General features: G+C 38.6%; 2 protein-coding genes across 11 annotated transcripts in view; one reads left to right on the forward strand and one right to left on the reverse strand.

The window, feature by feature from the left end:
- Window positions 1-23,997, forward strand: esr2a (estrogen receptor 2a). Of its 2 annotated transcripts, none has more exons than XM_081378873.1 (11): window positions 1-178; window positions 3,539-3,690; window positions 6,148-6,650; window positions 6,762-6,928; window positions 8,010-8,126; window positions 9,499-9,822; window positions 10,911-11,049; window positions 19,301-19,434; window positions 21,887-22,070; window positions 22,601-22,791; window positions 22,993-23,997. In XM_081378873.1, the coding sequence occupies exons 3-10, from the start codon at window positions 6,250-6,252 to the stop codon at window positions 22,779-22,781; spliced, it is 1,647 nt and encodes a 548-aa protein (XP_081234999.1). In that variant the 5' UTR covers window positions 1-178; window positions 3,539-3,690; window positions 6,148-6,249; the 3' UTR covers window positions 22,782-22,791; window positions 22,993-23,997. The 2 variants fall into 2 exon arrangements, with proteins under 2 accessions (XP_081234999.1, XP_081235000.1); XM_081378874.1 differs by having other exon boundaries at window positions 3,539-3,686.
- syne2a (spectrin repeat containing, nuclear envelope 2a) overlaps window positions 23,846-24,684 on the reverse strand; it is an 89,624-nt gene continuing 88,785 nt past the window's right edge. For all 9 annotated transcript variants that reach the window (XM_081378868.1, XM_081378871.1, XM_081378865.1 and 6 more), the window contains one exon: window positions 23,846-24,669. In XM_081378868.1, coding sequence (XP_081234994.1) covers window positions 24,462-24,669 — 208 coding nt within the window. In that variant the 3' untranslated portion in view covers window positions 23,846-24,461. The remainder of the gene's footprint in view (window positions 24,670-24,684) is intronic.

The following is a 24,684-nucleotide window of genomic DNA, read 5'->3' on the forward strand; positions in this document are numbered from 1 at the left end:
AGTGACAGACTGAGCAGAGCACACTTTAACATGTATCCTGACAGCTCATCAAAAGACTGGCCGTTTCCCCTTCCACAGACTTTGACCAACGATCAAATTAAGCAATATTTTTCTCGTCTGGGATAATTATCGACTTCAAGCCTTACAGTGGACCATCTGCTGACATCGATTGCAACAGGTAGGCTCACTGTCTTCCAGCGTCCGTTTGTAGCATTGTGGGTAAACTTTCGTCATACATCAATCGGATATCATTTCTTTCTGCGCGTGTGCTCGATTACAGTACATTTTTTTTAAGTGTGCACTTTTCAGACTAAAATGACGTAAACAGGTTAATGAATGGAATTATGCAGAACGTCAAATTTATTTACTTTAACTCGGCATGTGGATGAAAGGTTTAACGCTCAGAGACCCACTAAGCCTTGAAACTGTTTTAGGAACCACTCGTATTAAAATAATGATGTATATTTTGTTATCATTAGGCTATATTTCACTGTTATTTTATACAGAAAATGGTTAACACTACATTAAAGTAGTTGTCTGTCCTATGACATAGGCTACTAAATGTATGAAAGAAACTTGACTGTTTTTAAATTTGTCTAGTAGATAAACGAGGACTGTTTTAAACTGAACTGTGATAATTGATCATATTAAAAACATCAAGTCCTTCATCTGAATTATCTGACAGTATAGCTACATCTTAAAACATGAATAGTTAATTCATCAAAATAATAATAAAAATACCCTTCAGTGATTGTAACTGTATATAATGTAGAATATTTAATACCATTACTTAAAATTATGTTATTATTATTATTATTATTATGAAGCAAAAATTACAGAACAGTATAGAAAACTGCTGGAAATAGTTTACCTATGATTTACTGAATGGGCCCCATTAATGATGACCTGCTGCATTTTTGCTACACCTAGAAAAATGTATACAAATGAATGTATAGTTGATTGCTATAAGTTGATAAACCACTGGTCAAATAGACTACTTATAAATTACTTGTAAAACTAAAAGTTAGCAATGATGTCAGTGAGCTGTGACCTTGTGACCTCAGCAAGCGGTGACATTTAATATGCAAAATTCTGATAAAACTTTTGTTGTACAGTAATACAACTTTAGTCAACTTTAGTTTTTAGTCTGTGGCAAAGACATCAGTGACAGTAATACATCTACTTTTATACAGTATGTGATTTTAACTATTCAAACTTGAACGGCTGAAACTGTCAGTTGGATTGTTTAATAACAGCCAGATTGTGCCAGATAGGCTCTTTGCAGTTTCCTTTTACCCGCTCTCAATTAAATAGGCTAGTTTAGCTTTTCCTTTAAACTGGACAGCATTTTTCATGTGAACTCCTGCAGTAGGGAATAAACGTAAAATGACTAAAATTAAAATGATGAAATCGTTTTTTTTTTTTTTTTTTGTAGTTTTTTATGATTAATAAAATAAATACCTAACATACATTCATGAAATACATGATATAAATATACATTCTTCTGTGTTGCCAGTATATCAACAATTATCTTACAGATGGACAAAATCCTGATACTGAACAATATACTGTAAATTGGTACAGAGAAATATAGATGGGGCTGCTGCCTCTCTGCTGAGATTTCCAGTAATTACGATTATAGTTTGTAGCATTCACTGAAGAAATATGGAATACATAAAAATGACCACCAGCTGCATCATTTTGCGCAGTGATATGGTCTAGGACATCTATATGAAATGAAATGCACAAAACGTCCGCATAAAATATTCTTAAATATAAATACGGCATAGTATGTTTTTTGATTTATGTACCTGGCAAATTATTTTATCCAAAGCACCTTTGCATTCAAATGATTAGTTATATCAGTTATTGCTTTCCCTGGGAATCGAACCTATAACCTGCTGTTGCTAACATCATGTTTTACTGCTTAAACTACAGGAACACTTATAAAAGCAATAAGCCCTGTGAAGCCAAGTTTTACAGAGAATTTGGAAAAGCTAAGGGACGATGTTCGACTCAGCTGTTCTAAATTCACTGTAAACCACAGCTTCACGGGGCTTATTGCTTTTATAAAACGGCTTGACCATAAAAATATTTCTTTTAATGAGGTCACAGGTGTATCATTGTAGAGTAATTTAAAACGGCTTCAAACATGGCTCAACCAATCAGAATTAAGTACCGGAGCTATCCGTTTTATAAAATATATTATAGCGCTCCATTTTTACGTGCACTATATTATTAGAAAAGGTTGATAGTCTTAAGGGTTTGCATTAGGCTCAATGGTGATCTTCCCCCTGGTTCCCACCACTCCTGCAAAGGGCATGGTTTCCGTCGCTCCTTCTTTCCGTTATCCGTTTTCCGCCAGAGAAGGGAGTGAGGGAAGCTGGAGAAGGGAGATCACACCGCGGCCTTGGGCTTTTGTTTTTGGTATGCACTGCTGGCCGGTGGCCGGGCGCTCTTTTGCCTCAAGAGCACGCATCATGCCAGACTGGTTGTCAGTAGAGAGTTGATGCAGGCAGATTCAGTCTGTGCTTTCCAAGTCTCCTCCTTCTCTCTGTCTTCCATTCTATCTTAGTCTTTCTTAGAATGGTAAGAATAGTTTCCCATAATGGTGGGAATGAACAAAGTGTTTTACTGTAAGTGTTCATTACAGATTGGTAATGAGGTATTTGACAATGTCTGACAAAGTCATCCGCATAATGACATTTCTGTGGTTCATGGAGTTACTAAATACATGGAGTACATTAAAAATACCTAATTAAAGAGATACCACTACCAGCAGTGTAAAAAAATTCCTGTTAATTTTACACACACAGAAAAAAAGAAGAAAAAACAAAAACAAAACGGCAGCTGTGGTTGCCAAAATTTCACCTTAAAAATACTTTGTTGTTTCCATTGTTGCGGGGTTGCATATTACTGCCTGTATCACACACACACAAAAAAACGAATGTACATTATAGATAACAAAATATAAAACAAACACACCAATTTAAATAAAATACAATCATGTAATGTCACACCTTTTACTGTTTTACATGTTATAATATTCATGTAATTCATAGTTTGTTTTTTTTACTGCCAAAATTTTTACATTTGTCAATATTTGACAGTAAAATTACATACAATGCAATGTGAAACCATTTACAGTTTTTCTCTGTGTACAATCAGGTAACTTACAGTTAACCAATTAATAGGTTTTTACTGGAGCAATTTATACAATTTAGTCTTTTTTCTGTAAAATTACACAAAAAAGTACATTGTGTGATGTGAATAAAGTATATAATTTGACATATTTATGACTTGTCATGCTGATGGAAAAATAGGTAATGAGTGCCTTTAGTTTTGGATCAGTTATTTAATTTTAAAACAAACTATAATAATAATTATTTATTTATTAGTAATTGTAATAATAATAAAACATTAAAGGGATAGATCAAATATTGTTTTAATTATTTATAAAAATAGTAAAAAAGTTTGCTGTTCAGAAAATAGGTTGCTTTCTATATCATCACATAATTTCCTTTCTATCATTGTGCAGGTACTTGTGCTCTGTGCAGGGTATGTTTTGGCCAGTTGCCTGTCTGCACTGAAACGAGGGTTCAAAAGTCCTCGGCTGACTCACGTTGGCAGTCTGGAGAGACGGTGTGGCTAACTGCCTCTCTCGCAAGTACAGTCTACAATACTGTGTAGGTAAGAGTCACTTTAACAGACTTCTGTGTTAAAATTAAGAACTAACATGTGCCATTAGAAAGACAGCACTGCAAAGAGCTGAGAGAAATAGACATGTATCTTTATTATGCCTTGATTCATTTTAATGGATATTTTGTGTAAGAGAAATGTACGTTCCAGAGGCAGATCTTTAGGCCTCTTTGAATGCAACCTACTGTAGATTCACACCATTACTGAGCTGTATGCAACAGGCTGAGTTAAGTTTAACCCTCTGGGGTCTAAGGTGTTTTTGGGGTTCTTGAGATGTTTTGACGTGCCCTGACATTTGTGCTTGTAGATGTTTGTATTTTTAAGAGAATAATGTTTATGCATGGTTATTGAAAAAAATAAAAATGAAAGTTTCTGAAATAAGGCCACAAAACAAACTAAATGTGAACTGGCCTAAAATAGGCAGATATGCAAGACACACAGCTGCTTTTTCAGTGTTCACAAGCTAAACGTTTAAAACAAACATCTGCTATTAAATTGTAGTGAGACCATCTTTATGGGCGTTCTGGAAGAGGGTGGTGCTAGCAATGTCGAGGTCAATCCAGGGAATGCATGAACAGATAAAATGTATATCTTGAATGCAACATGCAGTAATTCATCTTGGATAGAAGCATCTGCCAAATACATTTGAATGTATATGAATGTGTAGACAGATCACATTTGTTATGAGAGTATGAGAGTGAGTTAAAACTATTTATTTAAAGTGGAATTTAATTACATTTTTCAGTTTTTTTGGTGGAACAGTGTGTAATAGTCTAATCCTCCTCAATCTAGTCTTGTCACTCATTCTGCACTATGAATGACTTGCCAGTAATCATTAACTTAAGGATGCATCCTGTCTTGGCCCTCCGCTGTGCAACAACTCCTTTTTTCTGGTTGAAACTTAATGAAATAAATATATTACTGTTCAAACTAGGGGTGTAACGATACCCTCATGTCACAATTCGATACACATCACGATACGATATTATTGCGATTCTCTAAGACATATAGTAAAAGGTTAACATTTTTTTTACTGTTAATTAAAATACTAAATTTGGTATTACATTGGGGGTGGAAATGAATAGGCTTGGACTTGGTGCTGGTAACCCAATGCACAGGACAATAAAAGAAAACAGAGACGAATATGCTTGCACTCTGTCACTGACTAGATATATTTAAAATCATGTAGGCCACTTTTTACTGGTAACATAAGACATTTGGCATTATCATACATTATATTCAACGTTATACATAGTAGTTTAATGTACTACTGAAACTAAAACTCTGTAAACTTGAATTTTTTCTCACACGGTAATTTTTATTTTGGTTGAACTATACACAATACATATTGTTGCATTTTTGTATTGCGATATATTGTGATACGATATATTGTTACACTCCTAGTTCAAATGTTTGGGGCGAGTCCGATTTTTTTGGAAAGTATTTAACACTTTTATTCAGCAAAGATTATTAAATTGATAAAAAGTGACAGTAAAGACATTTACATCGTTCTAAAAAACTGTTTCAAATAAATGCTATTCTATTCATCAAGGAATCCTGAAAAAAATGTGAGCAACACAACCTTTTTCAACATTTATAATAATAAATATTTCTTGAGCACCAAATTAGCATATTAGAATGATTTCCTGAGCATCACGTGACACTGAAGACTGGAGTAATGATGCTGAAAATTCAGGAATTTTAAGGAATAAATTAAATTTGAAATATATTAAAATAGAAAACAGGTATTTTAAATTGTTGTAACATTTCACAATATTACTGTTTTACTATATTTTTAAATCAGTGCTGTTTGTTGAGCATAAGAGTATTTCAAAAATACATAAAAAATCTTACCGACCCCAAACTTTTCAGCGGTAGTGTTGAAAAGGCATAGTTTCAGTCCTGGTTGCTGATTAGTGAATACTGCATTCTTGCTTTGCTAAAACACACAATATATGAATGGCTATGAAATGAAACACAGTCACCTAACCATTCAGTACTGTATATATCTAAGTGGTGGCAACAACAATGAACCATATCTTCTAGTGTGGAAGCTTTTTGATGCCAAAGACCCCTAAATATAACAAGGGACCCTTTCCCCAAATAGACTGGATTTAATTGTATATAAACTCATTTACACTGTGTGTGAAAACAGTGTGATATATACACATTTTGTGAATACATTAGAAGTATGTAAGGTTATACCATATTTGGCCATTGATTTAAAAGTTTAAAAGTTCTTCTGTTTCCATTAATTTTGAACCTCTAATTGCATTGCTTCCAAATGCCATCTTATTTATTATTTGAATGTGCTTATTTTCTAGAGACAGAAAGTGAAGAGCTGCAAAGATCCGCTCGCTTGAACAAATTTAGAATGAATAATATGTGCATTTTTTTCCAATTCATTTCTCAACTTAAACTGAAATCTTCTTGTCGATTATGCAATAGGCTATGTCACGTTTCAGTATTGACGACTAAGGAGTTCAACATGACATACATCAACAGTTCCCTGTTGATGATGCGACAGTGCTGAACTCATCTACCTTCACCATGTCCGAGTATCCCGAGGGAGAAAGCCCTCTGCTTCAGCTGCAGGAAGTGGACTCCAGCAGGGTGGGAGGTCACATCCTCTCTCCTCTCTTTAACTCCTCCTCTCCATCCCTGCCGGTGGAGAACCATCCCGTCTGCATCCCATCACCCTACACAGACCTCGGCCATGACTTCACCACTCTGCCCTTCTACAGTCCCGCTCTGCTGGGTTACGGCACATCGCCCCTGTCCGAGTGCTCAACAGTGAGGCAGTCGCTAAGCCCCACCCTCTTTTGGCCACCTCATAGCCAAGTTTCGTCACTTGCATTGCATCAACAACAGACTCGACTACAACAAAACCATCCAACTGGTGGGACTTGGTCGGAACTTACGCCACATGATCACAGCGAAGAGGAATACAGGTATGCGGAAGCACAAATCTTTTTTTTTATTTCAGAAGGTCACGTAAAACTGGCTGTCTGTCTAACTAGGTTTAAAGCTGCTCAGATGCATGTGTCCACTCCCCTTTATAGAAAACCGCTGGTGAAGAGGGTAGCAGACGCAGAGGAGACTTCTACCTCTTTGAGAGGTAAAGCTGACATGCACTACTGTGCCGTCTGCAGTGATTACGCCTCTGGGTACCATTATGGCGTGTGGTCGTGTGAAGGATGCAAAGCCTTCTTCAAGAGGAGTATACAAGGTATCACTCTCTCAAAAGTACATTGCACTGATATTCAAATTTTGGCCGATATTAGTAATCTGATGATCATTTTCACATTATTGACAATATCTAATAAATGGCTGGTATAAAAATAAATTTGTCAAGTTAAGTCACCTTTATTTATATAGCACTTTTACAATGCAGATCGTTTCAGGCAGCTTTACAGGGATAACAGGAAAATAATGCAACAAAGTTTGTTTCGGCTGTACAGCAGATTTAGATCAATAGAAGAAGATAGTGTTAGCGTCATTCATTTATCTAAATTAATTAAAAATAAAACACTAAAAACTAACATCAATAATTTTCATGTTATGGTCGATAACAGATAAATGGCTAATAGTACATTTCAATTAGTCGAAATTAATTAAAAATCATACATTTAAAAACTAAGCTAAAAATATTTTAAATGCAAATTTGTGTGTAAAAATCAGGCAATCCAAAATTATAATCAACAGTATTAAAAAATGGGTATACATTTTAAGATTTGCTAAAGATAACAGTTAACAGCGTTATTAAATTAATAATGTTTTTAAAGACTAAGTGAGCGATGATAGGTAATCCAAGTGTAAATATATGTATTGTGTGGTATATACTGGTAAATTTAAAAAATACTCCATCCCTTCTATGAATATTAAAGTTTGAAAATCCCACATGCATTTATAGAATGTTCAGCATTCAAAATGTAACTGAGAGTGATGATTGCGTCATAGTGAATTTGCATTCTGATTTGTGTTTTGACCTGTGTTTTTTTCATCTATTTGCATGCTGAATTGCGAGTGATCTTGTCTTACTTGCATATATTTAACCATACATAGCCATCTTCACAGTGCATACAGACGCCTTCACAGCCATGTTTTCCATCAGAAATGCTAATTTAGCCAATCTTATTACAACCAATCGTATACACAGCTGTGCTATCTTCATGTCTCTAGAAGACCACTCTGCTTTACTTTGGGGTGCTTTAAACATAGTAGCAGTTTTTTTGTATTGTCAGACTTGTTACGATTTGAACACGCATCTGTTGAGTGGCTAATAGGGAACATCTGATTAATTTTCTCAGGACACAATGACTACATCTGCCCTGCCACCAACCAGTGCACCATCGACAAGAACCGCCGCAAAAGCTGCCAGGCCTGCCGACTCCGGAAGTGTTATGAAGTTGGAATGATGAAATGTGGTGGGACGCTGTCTCCTTTGTTCTAACAACACCCTTTTTACACCCACACAGTTACCAAATACTTAATGAGAGATTGCTGAGTGCTGAATGTCCAAAGTCATTGACTTTATGTTTCAAGATTAAGCAGCTATCGTGCCGTGAAGTTGTGATATGCATCAGCATTTTAATGATAATGTGATAGAGCCCTGATTATTTATAGATGTTGGTCAAACGTTGCACCAAAACAACCCAGATACAATACTCAAAATTCATCTCATCATACATAATTCTTTGTTTTAAGATTTTCAAATAATATGACTTCACACAATTTTGAACCATACAACAGTAAAACAGATCTGGTAGATCAAGATACAACTTCTTAGGTCTTGCATTTTGTCTTTTGAGCTGTTTGTGAGTTGGGTGAGTATCTCGGAGGGCTTTTCCTCCAAAGAACAGTGCTAGCTGAATTAAGTCTGTGTTGCTGTGGAGACTGTTACTGTCTAGCCTCATCCACTCTTGTAATTGCTGTTTTAGGGCAGTCTACTTTCGCAGCTTCGCTTCAAGGTTAGAAGAGACTAGTGAGATAAGTACTCTTATCTCACTGGTTGATGTGTTTGGCTTGAGCTCTTTAGACTTAATCATACATCAAATACACAGTTTTGTCATTTGTTTTTGCAGCTTTCTGGTTTTGCCTTCTGCTCGCCTATATTTTTGGTCTCAACTTTTTTATTTTTGTTGCCCCCCATTTTTCAACAAATTTTTTGAAGGCCCCCTCAAAATATTACCAGTTTTCAAACTTTTTTTTAACAGCAACTGAGAATATTTGTACATTAAATAAAATAATAAAAACAATAGTTACTGAGGGAAAATAAAAAAAGAAATAGCATTTTAATTTTGATAATTTTAATATTATATTAAAAATAATTAAGTAATCCTGCAGCCCCCTGGTTGAGATCCTCTGGTTTAAGCCAAATCTGGAATTAAAGGGGAAGTGTTTTATTTCTGCACTGCTAGTGACACCAAATGTAACTGCAAAGGCAATTAATGTTCCCGAACACTCCCTCTGTCTACCACTGGTCGGACAAACACACAGTCCCGCCCACATTCACACCATTGGTTGCGGCAGTGTTGCTGTACTGGTCAGGATTATCAAACAAACATAGCAAGGTTTTGCCAGAATGTTTGCATTTTGGGTAAATCAACATACGAATGAAAGATTCTACACAGTAGATTGTACTTGCAACTATTTAATATAAAAACAATTACACACTTCCCTTTATTATCATATCAGTTGCTATTAAATGGATAATTACTTGTACATTTAGTCAGCTGTCCAGTATAATCCTTTCAACCAACATAGAGGAAGTGAATGGTGCAATTACGTTTTTTACAGGGTTACGGCGAGATCGTGGCAGCTACCAACAAAGAGGAGCACAGCAGAAGCGACCGGCACGATTCTCTGGCAGGATGAGAACCAGTGGCCCGAGATCTCAAGAGATAAAAAGTGTCCCGTGTCCCCTCAGTGGAAATGAGGTGGTTAACATGGCGTTGAGCCCAGAGGAACTAATCGCTCGCATCATGGATGCAGAGCCACCTGAGATTTACCTCATGAAAGACATGAAGAAGCCATTTACTGAGGCCAACGTCATGATGTCACTGACCAACCTGGCTGACAAAGAGCTCGTTCACATGATCAGCTGGGCCAAGAAGGTCCCAGGTGAGTGTATAACCAGATTTAAAAGAAAAACTGATTCAGTTATATCTATACTCAGTGTGTTACCGTATTTCTGTTGGTTCATAGAACTTTTCCAATAACACAAACTGCAAATCCACATGGAATTGAGGTATTTGGTCATAGCATGTGTCAGTTTGTAGACCAAACCCGGAAGGCTGATTCACTATGGATTCCCTCTGGAATATCTAATGGGTTTTAGAATAGCAGTTTTGGATTTACAGTATGTGTACACTTCAGTAATGGATGTGGTAATATTACTTGAAGAGAATTTATCATTTATATTAAAAATAAATTGCATTACATCATGTCCTGTTCAAACATGAAATTTGAAACTTGTTTTGTGCTTTTGAAGTGTTTCTAAAAGTTGCTGCATGATGTATACAACAGTTGTCCACTGAATTTCACATCATTTATCAAGCACATAAACCTGCATCTTTGTTCTGCTTTTAGCAGTTTGAACATTGCTTGCTTGAACACAGGGTTGTGTGGGTAATAAAAAAAATTCAGTTCTTCAATACATGGGTTAGAAACACTTGTTTTAGAGTTAGTGCACTATGTGCAGTACAAGGACGTGAGCTTATGTGCTAAACAAATGACGTGAAATTCATGCGTCAGCCGTTTTAATCCTCATGTTGTCTCTTGTTTGCAACTTATGTTTTTAAAGCACACAATTTTATATTCTATTTGATTACGGTATGACTTATGATTCATGCTGTCGAACAAAGCTTCTGCTCATGTAATGTTAGCCACAGACATTATTGAACTCATCAAAACTCACTATAATAAAAAACAACTATAGAAATTCATGGCTCAAAATTGTTAATTCTCTTTCAGGTTTTAGGACTTCAAAAATATCTTTATATTGAACTTTGAAGAACCATTTCTGTAGTGGATGGATTAAATGGATTAAAATGAATAGTTTCTGAAGTAGATGGATTTCTGAATTGAACTACTCTGCTAATTTTGGATGCAACCTGTAAACTATGGATTGTGTTTGATCGCTATTGGTTGAATGAGGCTGTTGTTGGTTGTGTGTGCAGTTAGTAAAAAGTGCTTATTTCTCCCCTCAGGTTTTGTGGAGCTCAGTCTTTTTGACCAGGTCCATTTGTTAGAGTGCTGCTGGTTAGAGGTGCTGATGCTTGGACTGATGTGGCGCTCTGTTAATCACCCTGGAAAGCTCATTTTCTCTCCAGACCTCAGTCTCAGCAGGTAACTACTGTGAGCTAATTGTGTTTATCCTTCCCATTGCCTAATTTATGAACAGGCACATCCATCTCTCTGTGCTTGAAATCATTTCTCTGTTCTCACTAGGCCTGTCACGATAACAAATTTTGCTGGACGATAAATTGTCCAAGAAATTATCGCGATAAACGATAATATTGTCGTTCTGAGACCATTTTCATTTAATATAATTATAATGGTATAATAATGCAGGTACACCTTTTCAACGATCTATAAACTTTTATTTCTAAAGAATATTAAACATTGAAAACGGAAAACATTTTAAATATCCCAAAAAATTAACAAAACAACCAAAAACAATGAAAGCAATGGACTCTTAAGCGGGTCGCACACCGGACGCGCAGCTCAGCGCCACGTCTAGGACAACTGTCACCTGAAAATCCGATAACATCAGCAATTTTCTGATTTCTGTAAATAAATATAAAACTAAATGTATATTGCAGCACAGGATTAAGTCCATATATACATTAACTACGATTTGAGACACATAAATGTAAATTTTATATAAAACTATGTAAATGGCGCTCTGTGGCGCGGCAGGATTTTGAACACGGTCCTGAGCCGTTGTTGGGCGCCACGGACAGACGCCGAAAGGCGCCGCCGGTGTGTGTACTCTCATAGAGAATAATGTGTTCGAATTTAAAAGACGTGGCGCTGCGCGTCCGGTGTGCGACCCGCTTTAGTGTCTGTTAACAAAATAAATGTCTGTTAATAAATAAAATGGATGTAAACAAAATTGCACTTCAAAAAATATTAAACATTAGGCTTTAGACATTAGGCTTAAATAGTGATACATTCCATAACAGGCAAAACTGACAGTTAGGACCTTTGTAAACAAATAAAAAAAAGCCTCAACAAGCCATATCACACAATTTTGCACTGTTACTCCTGTTACTTTGTCCTCCTGTTACTTTGTCAAGTGATTGTGTACTGTCGGGAAGACGGAGACGCACTTTATTGCGTGTATGCTACGCACTGAAAATACTTGGTTAGGATTAGGGGTGAGGAGTGCGTGCGTATTACACGCCATAAAGAGCGTATCATATGCATGCAAAAACTATTTTTGGCGTAAATGGCACGAGAAATAACATTCGTGGTATAGATACGCATTTTCATGTGATCGGGCTCGCTGTCGCAACTCACAACTAGCGTCTTCTCTCTCTCCCGGCAGTAGCCGCAAACAGTCCCGCCGGCGCTTTCCCATACAAAGACCATGTGACTGACAAGCGCCGCGCCGCCGCCTCCCCACACAAAGACCATGCAACTGACAAAAAAGAGGGTTCACTCCTCCTATACGCTAAAGAACCGAGCGAGAGTGGTCATCCAGTCTCTTTGGTAGAGAGAGAGAGAGACGAGGAAAACAAACAAGCATGCAAATGGAATTATCGCGGCCGGAAAAATTATCGAGCTCATTTTTTTTATCGTGCGATTAATCGAATTATCGACTATCGCGACAGGCCTAGTTCTCACATGCTTTAGGTGGTCAGTATTTTTATGCAGCTATCCATTTGTTCCCTTTCAGTCGCTCACGTTCAATGTAGTCGATGTGTCGACTGATTGGGATCATGCCAGGGAACCAGTCATCTTCAAGTACTGTTGAAACGAGCCAATGGAATTGGCGTGCGTGATTTGCATCACACACTCCTCCCCCGCGGCGCGGGTATAAATACGGAAGTGTTAGTACTATACTAGTTGGCTTTTGTTGCCGATTGTTTGATGTCTCTGAAAAGTGCTGTTGTTTACAATGAGCGAGTGTGTCGGTGTTCTTCTGGAAGACTCTCCCAGTGCTGGTGGTTTCTACAGCGCGAGTGCAGCTTTTTCAAGATGTCATTCCACCAGTGCGTTTCTGGATGCGGTCGTTCCCTGTTCCTCTCTGACAGTCACAATTTTTGCATCACGTATTTGGGCTTACAGCACACTGAAGCAGCTTTTGCGGACGGTTCATGTTCCCATTGCGGGAACATGACTGACGCGGTGTTGAGACTCGCCTTCATCCGCAAATCTTGAGTCCCCATTACCATGCCCCACCCCTGGGTCAAATGCTCCTAAAAATTTCTCCTGCCTTGTTTGCGCACATCGCAGTCTACTGGCAAAGGACGCGATGCAGCCGCTCCCTCCAGCCATATGAAGGTCGGCTTCTATAAGCCCGTACTTCATTGTACCCTAGAGAGGTGGGTCACAACCATCTTGGTCCTGTGTTAATTGAGACAGGCCCTTTTTCAAAAGCCTCAGTTCAATTTGTTACACAGAGATGCATTTCCAAATGCTCCGTACTTAAGATATCTATCCTTCCGCACCACAGGCCATCCTGTGTTTGTGCGTTCGAAAGGTGTGAAGTATCAGTACAAAGTCCTACCCTTCAAGTGCTCATAGCCAGTTGGGTCCTCAGGTCAACTGGGAAAGTTGGGCTGAGGATCTCTTTTCTAGTTTGGAGATGGATTCGGCCCACTGCATCTCTGAAAAAGAGTGTGTGGATGGTTAGTGCTGTATAGAAGTGAGAAAGGGTCCCACTGAAACTCTTCAGAGGCTCCTGGGGCATATGGTATACGCAGCCGCTCGGCTTCCTCCATATGAAAACCGCTTCAGCACTGACTTCACGGCCGAGTCCCGAGGTGGCTGTGCCAGAGTGGCACGCTCCGTGTGAAAGCACCCTGGCCTGCCGCCAAACCCTTTGTCTGTAACAGACCTTTTGTTTCTCCAGGCCAACGGTCCCTAGAACAAGTGTCCATCAATACCGGCTGAGGGGCCACGTACAAAGGGCATGCAGTAACGGAGGTCTGGACGGCTCTCCGACTGCATTGGCATCCATTGCCTCGAGTTGCTTGCAGTTCATCTCGCTTTGAGACACCGCTACTCAGCGAATTTGTACTGGTCTGAAAAGACAACATTGTTACCCTTGCGCTACGCTTCCCTCGCATGTCCCGCCACCTCCTCCTCTGAGTCAGAAGCTTCTGAGGTCGCTTCATTCCACTTATTACTTCTGGCCTGCTCAATTGTGCCGCTGACGAGCCTCATGACAGCCTATGGCCCAGGGAGAGTGGAGTCTCCGTCCCCAGGCGGTCCAGCTGTTTGGGACCACTTCGGGGCCGCACAGTTACATCTGTTGCCCCCTCCGGACTCGTCCCTCCGCCAGTTGTTTTTTCTCTTGTCTGAGCGGACATCCCTCCTACAGAAAAAACTCTGGCCACACCTGGCCCCAATGCATTCCCCAGTGAGCCTTCTTGCACACAACTGTGGTAAAGTTAGGGAGGAGATGGAGCAGGTATTGCTAGTTGCCCCTTATTGGCCCAACCAGACCTCTCCTCTCGACAGCTCTTGAACCACTGCTTCCCGTGGGTTTCACTGTAAGCCCGGTTCGAAGTGTCGGCTTGCTGCGCCATTCCCCTCCTATGGACTGGATACGTGCGCAATTCTTGCTCCAGTAGAGTTCCTCCATACCTTTCGGCAACGGACGTGGCGGAACATCCGCAGCCAGGCCTATCACTCGTATGCATTAGTGAAACCTGTGTTAGGCTGGGTCCATATTTTGTGATCCTTACGGCGATCACATATGTGTATTCTTCCACGGTACGGCTCCCTGCAGCGAGCCCGCGTCTTCATCACTGTCTGGTTGAGTCTCCCCCTGTCTTAGGCTGGAGCCACACCAGTGACATTCCATATGTTGTACGGCTCGGTCATCCGCCCAGTCCATATGTGTTTTCTCCACATGTTACCTCCCTTCGGGCAGGATGTGGCTTCTGCAGCGTCCCTTCCTCCCTGGCCTAAGCCCTGTCCCATCTCTGCCTCAAAAGAATGCAGGAGGATCAGGAGGCTTCTGCCTAGATGCTGGAAGGTGGCAGCACTAGTGACGTTTAAATAGAGATCCCAATCAGTCGACATGTCGACTACGTCAAACGTGAGCGACTGAAAGGGAACGTCTCGGTTACGTATGTAACCCTCGTTCCCTGAAGGAGGGAACGGAGACATAGTCCCGTCGCAACTATTGTTGGACCACCGCTGACTCCGAGTTACGCTCGGCTCCTCAGCGAAAAAGCAACTAGTGCGTGCATCCACTTCCGTATTTATACCCGTGTCAGGGGGGCGGAGTGTGTGATGCAAATCACGCACGCCAATTCCATTGGCTCGTTTCAATAGTACTCGAAGATGATTGGATCTCTGGCGTGATCCCAAACAGTCGACATGTCGACTACGTCTCTGTTCCCTCCTTCAGGGAATGAGGGTTACATACGTAACCGAGATGTTCTGTATGTCGGTGTATTATGAAATCATTTATGGGTTATTTAAGTAAATTATTATGTGTTCTGATGTACAGACACCACACGCTATAAAAAGGCCCTAAAAGCGGCCAGGGCTGAGCACCTCCGCAAACTAATAGAAAACAACCAAAACAATCCTAGGTTCTTATTTAACACCGTGGCTAGACTAACAAATAAACAGATGTCTCCTGAACAAAATATCCCGTTACAGTTTAGTAGTAATGATTTCATGAATTTTTTCACTGAGAAAATAGAAAACATCAGATCCACAATTGTAAACGTTCAATCCTCAATCACGCCTTATAATTCAGCCTCAATTATCGCCCCTCAAGAACAATTACAGTGCTTTACAACTATAGAACAAAAAGAGTTAAATAAACTTATCATTTCCTCTAAAACAACAACATGTTTATTAGATCCCATACCAACTAAACTATTGAAAAAAGTGTTACCTATAGTGGAAGAGCCTCTCCTCAATATTATTAACTCATCTTTAACTTTAGGTCATGTTCCAAGAACATTTAAATTGGCAGTTATAAAACCTCTCATTAAGAAACCACAATTAGACCCAAATAACCTAGCAAACTATAGACCCATTTCAAATCTTCCATTTATGTCCAAAATATTAGAAAAAGTTGTGTCTGCCCAACTGGGCTCTTTCTTACAAGAAAATGACACCTATGAAAAGTTTCAGTCTGGGTTCAGGCCGCACCATAGCACTGAAACTGCGCTCGTTAAAATCACAAATGATTTACTCTTAGCTTCTGACCAAGGCTGTATCTCAATACTAGTTTTACTTGATCTTAGTGCTGCGTTCGATACTATAGATCATACAATACTCTTAGATCGACTACAAAATTATACTGGTGTTCAAGGACAAGCATTAAGCTGGTTCAGATCATACTTATCAGACCGCTACCATTTTGTCTATTTAAATGGAGAAAAATCAATCATAACTCCAGTAAACTATGGAGTGCTGCAGGGATCTGTCTTAGGCCCTCTATTATTCTCAATATATATGCTGCCACTTGGAAATATTATAAGGAAATATGGAATTAGTTTCCATTGTTATGCTGATGACACTCAACTATATATTTCATCACGGCCGGATGAAAACGCTAAATTATCCAAATTGACAGAGTGTGTTAAAGATATAAAAGATTGGATGACGCGCAATTTTCTTTTATTAAATCCAGATAAGACAGAGGTAATACTTATCGGTTCAAAAAACCGCCCACAAAACCTCTTACAATACAACTTTAACATAGTAGGGTGTCCTGTTACTTTATCCTCTACAGTAAAAGACCTGGGTGTTACTGTATATTAGATTGTAACTTGTCTTTTGAAAATCATATTTCATATGTTACAAGTACAGCCTTTTTCCACCTTAGAAACATTGCTAAATTACGTAATATGCTATCAGTTTCTGATGCAGAAAAGTTAGTTCATGCATTCATGACCTCGAGACTAGATTACTGTAATGCTTTATTAGCTGGTTGTCCTGCATCCTCAATAAACAAGCTACAGTACAGTTAGTCCAAAATGCCGCCGCTAGAGTTCTTACTAGATCAAGAAAATTTGACCATATAACACCAATTTTATCATCACTACATTGGTTACCTATAAAGTTCCGTATTAATTACAAGGTATTGCTACTGACTTATAAAGCCCTAAACGGCTTAGCTCCAGTTTATTTAACGGATCTTCTATCGCCCTATAATCCATCGCGCTCTTTAAGATCACTAAATTCGAGGCTTTTGGTCATACCTAGGATATCCAGATCCACCAGAGGAGGGAGAGCATTTTCACATTTAGCTCCAAAACTCTGGAATAGTCTTCCTGATACTGTTTGTTGCTCAGACTCGCTCTCCCAGTTTAAAACTAGATTAAAGACGGATCTCTTCAGCCAGGCATTCATATAATATTTTTAATCTTACAGTTAAATCCGGTCTCTCCTCTACGCCAGAGGAGAACTGGCCCCCGACTGAGCCTGGGTTCTCCCAAGGTTTTTTTTTTTCTCCATTAGGTCACCTGATGGAGTTTTTCGGTTCCTTGCCACTGTGGCCTTTGGCTTGCTCAGTTGGGGATACTTAATTTGATTAATCGATTCAACAGTGCTATTGATCAGCATTACCAAACGTGGATGTTTTACACCAGAAACAAACACTGATGTACTATTTTATTTAATACTGTGAAGCTGCTTTGATACAATCTGTATTGTGAAAAGCGCTATATAAATAAATTTGACTTGACTTGACTTGACCAGTTTCTTGTCATGTCAAGGTTAAAACACATTAGCCATGGTTAGTCAAAGTTAGCATGCCGACCTATACAGTATACTCATTCAGTGGCATGATGCTCTTTTTTTTTCTGGATCTATTCATTTTGCCCGTAATGTATGCAGAAAAATGCAGTTCATACATACAATGAAAACATCTCTTCTTTGACGAGCATGTTTTTAATTCCTGAATTAAATTAAATTTTGATATATTTTGGGGAACATAAAATAAAAAATGGCAGGTTGATACAGCCCTCAAGGTATAATAATAAAGAAAAAAAGCCTCATTAAAAGAACTAAATTCCTTTGGCATAATCTTGTATTAGTATCATTATTTCTAAAAATATGTAATAATAATAAAATAACTTTTAGCACTTTTGCTAAAATATGATCAATTTTTTAAAACTTTTGTCTGCCAAGTAATATAGTGTGGGACCAACATGCAGAAATATAAAAAAATATATATATATATATATTTTTTTAACATAATCATTGAGATAATTACTCTTACATACATTCAAGTTAAAAAAAATACATTACTTTTTAATATATTTGTTACACCACAATTTATTAGCAATAAATATTACTGAATAATATTAATATTCATTACATTTAAAATAGTCTTTAGAATGGTAATCCATTTGAAACCATCATCAATAAAAAGAGTATGTTTCTGATAACTTTTTATGTTTTGAACTAGAATTTTAAAAGGTTTTTGCTTTTAAAATGTAATATAAATTGTAATGTGTGCATGTGTGTGGGTGGGTGTTTTCAGACTGCAGAAGCTTAGTATAAAGAACTGTGTATTCTTAACATAAGCTTTGTAGAATAAAGTGAAACATCTCAAGAATACAGCTGTGAAACAAAATCAGTGTTTTGGCCAGATGTGTTCAGATGTGTCACAGTGAGTGTGAGGCTTGGTGTGGTGGGAAATAGAGAGCTGCCAGTACAATTGTGGGAAGACAAACTGATCCTTCCATGGCTTCTCTGTTATCATGCCCCCTCTACTCCGCTGCCCTTTGTACCCCCCTAACATGGTGTGTACCCATGTTGTAATGCCAGAAAAAAAATGTGGCCAGGGTTACAGATACTCTGCAGACTTTATACTGAACTACTCTTCCAATCTGTTCTAGTCATGGGTGGTTTCGCTGTAAATATACATCTGACGCCAGCCATTCACTGTATTTTCATGGGCTTGGATAAGGAATTCACTGTATCATAGCCAACTGGGTCCATGAGTTGAACTTGGTGAATGATGTCAACATCAAAAAATGTGCCAACAAACAATGTGATTTTTTTTTTCTGACTACATCTGCCAATTATGACACTCAGTATTATTTGACACAAATACAAATGCCCTAAAATAATAGTTACATATAGAAGTGAGGTACAATGACAGGATATGTTCTTTGTTCTCTCTGTTCTCACAAGTTTTAATGAAGACTGTGTTAGCACCATTCTGGTCTCATTCACTGCTGCAGGTCCAATTGTAGCACCTCTTAGCGTCTTAGGGTACTTTGATTTTCCATTAGCCATTTAGCTTTATATAGAATTCAGCATTCGTGCTTTCAGTAGGGGCCAGGTTTGGAATACGGCTAGTTAAGTTTGAGATTGATGCTAGGTCCCGTGTTTCTGATGAGGTAAGCTTATTTGTGAGTCTGATGAAGGTCTTTGTGCTCGGCAGGGACGAAGGCAGCTGTGTGCAGGGGTTTGTGGAGATCTTCGATATGCTGCTGGCAGCCACATCCAGGTTCAGAGAACTCAAGTTACAGAGAGAGGAGTACGTGTGTCTCAAAGCCATGATCCTACTTAACTCCAGTAAGTGTTCTTCTTATTAAAAGGCTTTTGAAATGTGCATGCATTTACAATACATCTATTACTAAAACAAATGTATTTTTATTAGATAATGAATGTGCATGTTTTGTTGACCTTCCTCATAGGACAGAAAAATCACAGTGGATCTCATTGTAATATCTCAGGTGGCTCTGCTAGAAGTAAATAGAGACTAGCATACGTTTTCATTATACTTATACTGTATATAAAAAATTGCCTTTTTTTAGTCACATGACTTATAATACCTCATAGCATCCATAAATATGTAATCCCAATATTTAATATTAATCCATAACTATTTTCAGATATAATTTTGTTTGAATTTTGTTTGAATTTAAACAATGTTAACAATGTTAAACGCAGCCATAGTAATTGCATAATAACCAAAATTGGGAAACTTGTTTTATAATTTGGTAAATGGTGGATTCTTTTTTTAGCAACAACAAACTGCAGGCAAAATTAAATGTATGTATTCTGTCTCTTGCACTGGATTGTAATGTTAAAAGAAATCCAGCATGATGAACAGCATCATTTCAGCAACAAACAAACTCTTTGCGTTCCTTTGTGCCTGTATATGTTGCCACTCTTTTCTACTCACATCGCTCCTGCTGGGATTTAAACCGACGTTTCTGGCATGGGAGGTGGGCGCTCTAACCAGGTCCACAGCGTCAGCCGCTACTGTGCCTCTTGAGACCAGGGGAGTGAGGTTTAATTGCACAGCTCTTGCTAGCTGGCCCTCTAAACCTTCATCCCATCTGGGTCACGGCACCAATGTAACCCCTCTGGTTCTACTCTGGTTCGAACTGGCATTTCTGGCATGGGAGGCGGGCGCCGCAGCCTCTAGCGCGCCACTTGAAGCCAGGGGAGTGAGGTTTACCTGCACAGCTCTTTACTAGCTGGTCTCCGGTATATTTATCATAAATTAAAGTAACAACATGTAACTTTTCAACCTTCATAATATATTTCCAAGACCCTTGTGATAGTACATCGACTTACAATAGGTTGAATGAGACGTCTGCCAGAGCCTGACGGTGTCTGTATCGCTTTTACTGGCACTATGTAACTTCGCGGTGCGGGTAGTAACCAGTGCTCAAAAAGAACTACAAAATTCGACTGCTTTACGGCATACGTCACTTTGCCCACCACTTCCTCAAATGTGGCCAACCAGCGCGTTTGTTTTCGTACGTCTGTTTTCGTCATGGCTGAAGCAGCAGCGAAACGTATAAGTCCAAGGTTTTGTCGGAGTAGAGTCGGAAGAGGAAAAGGGAGAGTGATAAACTGAAAGGCAGGACGAGGATCAATATTGGTCGAGCGTTTGCTCGCTGGCGTGAGCTAATGGAGGAGGAGAGTTACCAGACCGATGCTGACTTGGCCGTCATGCTGTTGAACTAGTTAGTAACTGTAAATTGCTTGCATACTATCTTTAGTTTTTCTAATCTGTTGTCTGCCTGGCTACGTTACGGAAACTATCTGGTCCTCCATTTATTTATCTTCATGAATCAGCTAGTAGATGAGCGAATTATCAATCTGGTAGCTAGTAAACACTAACATGGTAGTTTTAGATGGTTAGGATGCTATCGCTATCATTCTCGTTCAGATTTGAGCATTGCAATCGACATGCAAATCGCAAATGTTTGAGTTAAAATGTTTAGTCTACTAAACATGTATAAATTATGAAAGGGGGAAGATTAATAATATTATCATTGCCCATATGAAAAAAACCTGCATGCTTCATATACAGTAACCGTAAATCATTTTACGACAGCGGTAATGGACAATTCCGCTTCCAACCTGTAGGGCGACCGCAGAGGAAAAGTTCCATGTTGTTGCTTTAATGTTGTGGCCTAGAGCTCAAAAAGCAGGTTCGATTCCAGCTGGTGTCATGCACCAATCATACTCCCCTTCATTTCCTTTCCTCTCTAGTGTCTCTATCAAGTGGGATAAGGCCAAACAAACATCTGACCTCCACAGAGCTGTAATAAATAGTGTTGACTCATAACTCAGAAGGTTACTACTATCCCCGCTTTAATTGAAGGGAGACTTGGCAAGACCAAAACGCTCACACTGTAAACTCTTAATGGGGACAACATGCCTGCTTTAAGGAGCGCTCCACGCTTTCAACCCAACTATCCATTTCATAGCAAACACTTATGTAAGTAACAGGCAGTACCTGGTTAGTGTTTAATGTCTGAAGGAACCAATATTTCTTCCTGCTCCGATTCCTCTGAACTTTTGATCTGTCTTTTCCTCATGCATTATCTCTTTATTTTCAGCCCCCAACAGCTGTCTTCACTTTGTCTCCTCTCCAGATGTGTTGCGTTGTTTTTGAATTGGATATTCTTCTTTATTTGGGTAGCACCCTCTATTATTTCAAATGGCTGTAAATGTGTCATCATGGCTTGAATCTCTGTGAAGCTGCGCTTGTGCGTCATTGCAGATATGTGCCTAAGTTCATCGGAGGGAGGAGAGGAGCTCCAGAGGCGGTCGAAGCTGCTGTGTCTGCTTGACTCGGTGACGGATGCTCTGGTATGGGCCATCTCGAAGACGGGCCTGAGCTTTCAGCAGCGCTCCACCAGACTAGCCCATCTGCTCATGCTGCTCTCCCACATAAGGCACCTCAGGTACAAACAATATATGCAGTGCTTTGACACTCAGAAAAGGTGGCTTGTGGTCTTGCTTCATACACAGTCATTTGTCTGAATACGGCAGTCCCAGTAGTTCATCCGTTTTTAAAGTAGCTTTTCCAATAGCTAATTTGTCTAGCAATTATCAGTGTAGTGAATCAGTTCTTTTAGATGGTTCATGGAAATGAATTGTCTCTTTTTGAACCAGGTCACAAATGCAGCATTTGCTTACTAATTAAATTAAATTATATCTGATAATTATAGACTTTAAAATATAAAACTTTTGCTTTAATCTGGTTAGCTACTTGTTGGCTTTACTGTATTAAATGTAGCTATCCTCATTTACAAAAGGTTAGCGTACTATACTGAACTACTTTAAGTATCTTATAGTTTAGCTAACTTCCTTTTCAAGGTTAGCTTGACTGTATAGAAGCCTCTTAAACTAGTAAGCTTGTAATCTGTCTCTGTGGTGTTGTGTGCATTTGTAACTCGCAATCTGTGCAAAACCTTCCACTGACCATCTGTAGTAACAAAGGCATGGACCACCTGCACTGCATGAAGATGAAGAAGATGGTTCCTCTGTATGACCTGCTCCTGGAGATGCTGGACGCTCATATCATGCACGGCTCACGTCTGTCTCAGTCCGCTCCCAAAGAGAGCACAGGCGTCCAAGAGGCTTTCACCTGCACTTCTCAGCATGGACCCTAAACTCCATCAGGTGAGATTCAGAAAGAGTGCGCAACATAATGCACAGATTGTGACCTTGAAATAAATACAAATAGACTGTTTAATGATGAAAATGCCTGGTTTATAAAAGATTTAGATTGTACATTTCATTTAACAGGCAGTTGCCAGCTAAAATCTTTCCACAAATCCTAATAAATATATATCCCATTAAATTGCTCTTCTTTCTCTCCAGTGCTGAAGAATGATCTGTAGTTTTGGGAGGATGGACAACAAAAACAGCCGCACAAAAAGCGTGGAATAGGATTTCACAAGTTGAAAAACATGACTGATGTCTTGAATGTTCTGATGTGAAATCTATTTTTTTTTTTCAGACAGGATGGACATGGTGTCCAATTTCTACTTTTTTTTCTCTTTCTATACTGTAAGCTTTCTGTAAAATAAAACAAATCAGCAGCACGATGATGCCTATAGCAGAACTATAGCAACTGCTGTAGATAGAGCAGCTATTGACGACACTCTCAGAAGAAGAAAAAGCTTTAGAAGACCTGAATCAAGCCTGTCGGAGCAAGACGACTCATGAATGTCAGCTGGATGTTTTTTTTGCATTTTTGTTATTTTGTCACTTTATTTTTGACAAATTGAAAAAAAAAAAAAAAAAAAACTTGCCTTATCTCATTCTGCTCCCTACCCAGTAAACCCCTTTAACACCATAAAGGCCTTGTACAAAACATTTATACATTTTCTAGATTGATCACCAGTTTATTCCACTGTGAAAAACTTTCTGTTTGTAAGTAACTACGATACTTTTGATATTGCACTTTAAAATTTCTCTGCAAAAGAAGAGCAAACCTACCTTAAAGATTAGAAGCATAAAAAATATGTTAAAAGTACTTCATTGTAATAACTGCACAAATGGACTAAAAGTATTTATAAAAGTTATTGCATCTGCTGGCAGCCATTTGAATTTTAATCGTTTTGATATTATTAAATTTAAGCTGTGTTAATATTCAATTAATATTAATTGAATTTAATTGAAAATGAATTTACAATTTGTCAAATACTAAGAATTAAAAAACCAGATGTAATACAGGTTACAATGTTTATTCAAAACACACACCATAAGTTTCATTTGTAAAAGGTTTCAACTTTAATTTCTGTAAACGTTGTGTTCTACCTTGCAGTGCATATGTAACAATGTTATTTACACTGGGATGAATTAAAATGTTTTGTGTATTTGACATTTTTACATTTATTTTTGTTTTGGGCTTTGCAAATACAGTTGATTCATATCAAAATTGAAAAACGAGACCCCATAATCCCAAAATAGCAGCCACCCATCATGTCATCACAAACTGTGGATGAAAAGATCATCCTTTCCAGTTGCAAACTCTTATAATATTTAATCAGTGCATGATGTGCTTAAATCTAGAAATATTTCACACACACACAAAAAAAAGATCAGTGATTTACATTCAAGCTCATACAATGATTGACGACTATACAGCTTTTTTTTTTTGATCACATCCAACTCAACATTAACGACAACAAAAAATATCTCAGTAGTATGGCTCTCAAAGGGGAATAAATAGTATAAAATCAATTATATAAATACAACCATTAAAAATGTGGTGGTGCTCCACCGCACGTCTGAGTCATGAGAACGGCTCCATTAATTGATGTTGAGAACAGTTGACGAGGGACTCATGTGGGAGGAGGACCGTTGGTGTAGCGTAACATGGGGTGGAAAGAACGGGCAAAATTGTTGGAAAGGGTGCAGCTGTAGTCGTCTTCAGAAAGAGGGACCAAACAGGCCAGAACCAGCAGCAGGAGAAACAGGAGATGCAGAGGGAACGCCGCTCGCAGGACCCGATAGAAGAATGAACGCTGAGGGGATGGCTCACGCTTTGACCTGAAACACAATTTT

This window comes from Scardinius erythrophthalmus (genome assembly GCF_964197995.2).
Source record: "Scardinius erythrophthalmus genome assembly, chromosome: 11".
Lineage (NCBI taxonomy): Eukaryota > Metazoa > Chordata > Actinopteri > Cypriniformes > Leuciscidae > Scardinius > Scardinius erythrophthalmus.

Coding starts and splice junctions, on each gene's coding strand:
- esr2a (XM_081378873.1), top strand. CDS start 6,250: ATGTCCGAGTATCCCGAGGGAGAAAGCCCTCTGCTTCAGCTGCAGGAA. Junction 6,651..6,761: donor CACAGCGAAGAGGAATACAG/GTATGCGGAAGC, acceptor TCCCCTTTATAG/AAAACCGCTGGTGAAGAGGG. Junction 11,050..19,300: donor CCAGACCTCAGTCTCAGCAG/GTAACTACTGTG, acceptor TGTGCTCGGCAG/GGACGAAGGCAGCTGTGTGC.